This window comes from Salpingoeca rosetta, assembly GCF_000188695.1.
Source record: "Salpingoeca rosetta unplaced genomic scaffold supercont1.3, whole genome shotgun sequence".
NCBI classification, from domain to species: Eukaryota; class Choanoflagellata; order Craspedida; family Salpingoecidae; genus Salpingoeca; species Salpingoeca rosetta.
Window position 1 is genome coordinate 1,843,584 of NW_004754931.1, and position 5,410 is coordinate 1,848,993.

General features: G+C 52.6%; 1 protein-coding gene across 1 annotated transcript; it reads left to right on the top strand.

The window, feature by feature from the left end:
* Positions 1–46: 46 nt before the first annotated feature.
* Positions 47–5,289, top strand: PTSG_01969 (uncharacterized protein; the record flags this gene model as incomplete). The annotated part of the gene is made up of 17 exons (XM_004997897.1): positions 47–156; positions 187–268; positions 468–502; positions 848–923; positions 1,142–1,400; positions 1,633–1,713; positions 1,889–1,935; positions 2,081–2,509; positions 2,745–2,829; positions 3,134–3,224; positions 3,473–3,602; positions 3,733–3,792; positions 4,038–4,086; positions 4,238–4,293; positions 4,442–4,546; positions 4,832–5,062; positions 5,272–5,289. 17 exons carry the CDS (start codon positions 47–49, stop codon positions 5,287–5,289), a joined length of 1,944 nt encoding a protein of 647 aa, XP_004997954.1.
* Between the last annotated feature and the right edge of the window lie 121 nt (positions 5,290–5,410).

Genomic DNA, 5,410 nt, shown 5'->3' on the forward strand with positions numbered 1-5,410 from the left:
GTTTGTGCGTCTGTTTGTTCGTCCGTCCGAGCAGTCACGGACGACCATGGCGGACGATCAGAACGAGGGTGTCATCCGAGCGGAGGAAAGCCAGGATCGGCTCATGGACATGTCAGGTGCAAGGAATGCACATGCGTCGAACAAGCGCAGGCATAGGTCCCGTCCTCATTCTCATTCTCATCCCAGTCACCCAGAGCAAGACAAGAGCGCGAAGTTCTTGGAAATTCCTGTCTTCGACCAAGAGAAATTGACACCAAGTCACAACCAGGTCTGTTGTGCAACCCTGAACCGATCCAAGTGTCAACATGTACCATCATCGAGTGCACCATTTCGACGAACCACAGCGGCTTGTGTGCCTCCCTGTGTCCGTGTCTGTCTGTGTTTGTGGTGTGTTCCTGGCACATCCATGCAATTGCCAAGTTCTCAAGCCTCATGTGATACAACAATCACTCCTGCACATGTTGCAGGTGAAGAAGAAACTCGATGACTTTGCAGGCGAATGGTGCGTCAGGAAGAACGGCTGGTTTGCGTGGTTGATTTGCTAGATTTGCTCTGCTGTATCATTCCAGCATTCCGATCCCTCGTTGCTTCCGTTTGTGGTTTTGGACTCAACCCCACGTCATGCAACATAAGCTGGACACACCAAGACCATTCCTGGGCCCCCTCCTTCTTCTTCTTTTCCAAAATCAGCACCACTTGCTTGCTTGCGCTAAACACGAAACACCCACGTGGCATCTTTCCTTCTCGGGCACGTGCTGTCAGGGCGTGGCCCGCGTACGGCCTCGCATACTTCGCACTCATTGATGTGTACTTCGCCCCGTTTTCTCTTCACCCTACTTGTCCGTAGGTTCGGCCTGAGCGCAAGCCGTGGCATCACCAATCCTGCATGGGGAGTCCTCAACCTGAAAGGCAACACACACCAGGTTCGTTGGGTGATTGCGAGAGCAGACATTGTCATGTCTCTCTCGCTCTAGTTCGACGGCGCTTCTCTCTGTCATGCCAACGAGCCTTGAGTTGCTTCAACTGTCTTACGTTCTGTCGCTTTGCACAACACGCCACCACACTCGTCACACCTGCACCCGTTTGGCTTGCACGTGCCTCACCTCCATTGCTTTCTCCTTTGATCCCGGCTGCCTTGAAGGCCCCATTTGTGTGTGTGCCGCGCGGTCCAGCCGACGACAAAAAGCCTGCTCGGCCGATGAACACCGTGTCTTTTGTGAGAGAAGTTGTCAAGAACCATGCAGGCGCCAGCTACGAAGACCCAAGTCTCATCCTCAGCATCACAGGTGGTGCCGACAGCCTCCACTTGCCCCCACGCATGGAGCGTGCGCTGACGCAGGGCATTCAGCAGGCTGCCCTTCGCACCAAGGCCTGGGTTGTTTCCGGTGGCACCAACGTCGGTACGTTTTGCGTGCCTGCGTGGGTGTGCCTGCGTGCTTGTGTGTGTGTGTGTGTGTGTGTGTGTGTGTGTGTGTGTGTGTGTGTGCGTCATTGGCAAGACGTTGAAGCATCACTTGCTTGCCAGCTTGCCAGCTTGGACAATCACCTCTGCCCCATCCTGCTTTCTCAGGCCAGATACACACACACACACTCACACATACACACACGCACACATCACTGTGTCCCTCGTAGGCGTCATGCGCCTGACCGGTTCCATCATGCAGTCAACTCCACGCCGACAGGGAGACTTCAAGCCACCCACCATCGGCATTGGTCAGCATTCACGTCCGCGTACACGCACACATACACACACACACACCTGCAAATCCTCACGTACTCACACACTCACTCACACACACACACACACACACACACACACACACACACACACAAACACACACACACACAACAATCTCCCCCATTCTTCAACCGCGAATCGAACTTGCAGCAACCTATGGCGTTATCCGCGATCATGACTTACTGCATCCGGACGACGTGAGCGCTTGCACCATGTCGTATTCGGGCTATGCCCTGCTGTGCTTTCGGTGTTATCTAAGCGCAACTCACATCCCGTCACTTGAACTGCCACCCCTGACACCACACGCAGCACGCGACTCCAGTTCATTACGACTCTCGCCAGAGGTCCGTGCGTTCGTCGAAGAGGAAGGAGAAACAGCAGCAGGCACAGCCAAACTCTGCGCCGACAACCCACGCTCCGCCAACAGCCAACGCCGATTCAACCAGAAGCGCCACAGCCGCCCCCAACGAATTTGCTGAGACAGAGTTTGCTGAGACAGAGTTTGGAGATTCAGCGTATGGGTTCAACGATGAAGAGGGCGGCAAACCTACCGCTGCCAGCAGTGTGGCCCAAGCTGATGCCAACGAGAAGAAGCAGCAACCACACGGCGGGCAAGCTCCTCCTGGCCGCCCCAAATACAACACATTGTTCGACAAGGATGATGTTCAGCCCGTTCCGCTGGATCCAAACCACGACTTCTTCATTCTGGTTGACGATGGCACCGACAATAAGTTTGGCGGCGAGATTGAGTTCCGCGCAGAGTTCGAGAAGGTGCGCTTAATTGTGTCTCTTAGTGTGTGTGTGTGTATGTGTGTGTCCTTGTATGGGTTTCTGTGGTGTGTTTCTGTTTGCCTGCCTATTTGTCCTTTTGTTTGTGCGTGCGTGCGCCTGTGCACGCTTTGTGCATGAGCTTCCAGTTGTTCCTCTTGTCCACCCGAGCAGCCTGGTCTGCCAATCCTTTTACTCAAATCATTTACGAACACACGCATCCTGTTCCTGCGCCAAGGCTGCAAAAGGCCGCTTCGACTGTCCCGTGGTCACGGTGGTGATCCAAGGTGGGCCTGGTACCCTGAATACAGCCCTCGAATCAGGTCAGACATCCCCTGTCTGCTAGCTTGTCGTGTCTCACCCGTTGTGACGGTAGTGGTGTTGTCAGGCTGTGTAAAGGTTGCCTGTGAGGGGATAATTTCATCGGTTGCACTGAGGAAAGAGCGGCTTTTTCGCTGAAAGCTTGCATACCAGCCAATGATGCTCTGTTTGCTGTTGTTCAGTTGATTGCTGACACCCAAACGCCACCCCCACATGCACGGTGTGCCTGTGTGTGTGTGTGTGTGTGTGTGTGTGTGTGTGTGGTGTGTGCATGTGTGTGTGTCTTGCTTCTTTGTTTCACATCAGTTCGAGCGCAGACGCCGATTGTGGTCGTGGAGGAATCCGGCCAGACTGCGGACGTCCTCGCCTACGCTTACAACTTCATGCACAGCCAACTGTAAGTCGGTTCGGTTGGTGGTTGAGAGACTCGAGCGGTACCTGTCCGGAAACATAGTTGCGGTGCACAGGACAAACACAGGGGTCAGAAGAGAAGGCGAGAGAGAACCCACATGCACATACACACACTTGCACATGCACACATGCGCACCCACACATACACTCATAAGACATACAGCACTCAAGAGCTGAGTGGTTTCAGGCAATCACTCATATCGAACGCCTTGCTTCTGCTTCTGCCTGCTGCAGGTATCGACACACGAGCTACACTCTCAACGCCCTGAGGGAAATGATCAAGAAGGCATTCAAAATCGGAGAAACCAAGAAAGTGAACACGTTTCTCGAAAAAGTGCTGGAATGCGTCCAGCACCCAGGCCTCGTACGTTACCGTAACGGCAGGATGATGTTGAAACCGTGACGCTTTTTCCTTGTTTTGGTGCTTTCGTCGTCTCATGTCCCTCACCAACTGTGATGTGATGTGGCTGTGACACGACCCTGGTTGCTTTCAGGTGGTTGTGTACAACCCAAACACCAGTGGCCTCGATGCTTTCGACAAGGCCATTCTGCAGGTTCGTTGTGCGTATGCGCTGTGTGTACGGTTGTGTGTGTGTGTGTGTGTGCGTGCGTGCGTGTGTGTGTGTCTTTATGAGTGTGTGTGTTTCCTGTGTGGTTACCTGCCTGGCTGTATGTGCATGTCGCAATTGTTATTAAGTGGCATCGCGCTTGACGTCACATCCTGTGCACCTTCCATCTTTTCCACGTTACCTGACACCCTTGACATCACCTCCTTTTAACTCTCCACTGTATCTTCCAGGCCGTGTTCAAGACAGAGAATGCAAGCCTTCTCAACAAACTCAAGCAAGGTGCGTTGTTGCCTCGCGAGTCATTTGTGGGACTGTGAATGTGCGACGATGAAGAGCACACACGCTTCCACATACTCTCTCTCTCTCTCATGCCTGCTCACACTCACACTCGCACGTTTCACACTCACGTTGTGGGAATACACCCATCCAGCAATGTTCTTTGACAACATCGACATTGCCCGCAACGCGCTCCACACTGCAACTGAGGTGTGTCATCTACCTGTGCCTGCCTCTGTGTGTGTGCGTGCGTGCGTGCCAAGTGCTGATGAACACGGTTTGTGACATCTTCACTCCTTTTCGCCCAATGTGTCACCTTTCACACCACTGTCCTCGCCCATGGCCAACACGTGCACAGGCTGAAGTCGAGGAATGCATCAACGACAACCTCCTGTATGCTTTGCAACACAACAAGCCCGACTTTGTGGAGCTTTACCTGTCGCATGGCGCTCATTTCTGTGACGTACGTCGTCGAACCATGTACTTTGTTGTATGTTGAGTGGATAGGTGTTCGTTTGTGTCTATGTCTCTGGCTGGCTTTGTGTGTGTCTGCGTGTCTGTCTGTGTGTGTGTATGCGTGCGTGTGTGTATGTGCGTGTGTCTGGTTGTCTTTGTCTGTCTGTCTCTCTGCCTGTCTGTGGCAGTGCACTGGTCGCGTGCTTGTGGGTTTGTTTTGTGTTGTTTCGAACACCCGCAAGCACACAACAATCAAGCTAACGGCACATGCGGTGCTGTCGTCCATATTCAGATGCAGCTCCCGTCCGAGCACCGAAACCTGGAGAATGCACCTGAAAGCTACAAGGACGCGAAGCGCCCTTCCACAACGTCATCAAGTGGGAAGCGCCAACCATCCCAAGGCACTCAGCAGAACCAGCAGCAGCAACGAGAAGAGAAGACGGGGGAATCAGAAGAACAGTCCGAGCAACAGGCCCTCGTGTGGCCGCATGACTTCCAGTTTGTGGTCAAGACGCTGTACGAGGTACGTACTTGCGCGTTCATATGATTGTGGGTGGGCATGTTGGAGTGTGCGCACCTATCGCGTACCCACATCCGCCATTCGTTTGAATCACACACACGCACATCGAGTGCACACACGCACATCGCGTGCACACACACACACACACACACACACACACTCTCTCTCTCTCTCTCTCTCTCTCTCTCTCTCTCTCTCTCTCACTCGCACAGAGATATAATTTTTTTTAGGGAGAGAGCTGAGAGGGACAGTACTTTTTTTTTTTTAAATAGACTATGTTAAAGCATATTCTGACACGATTTTTTATTTTTTTTTTATTTTTTATTTTTATTTTTTTTTTTTTTTATCTTA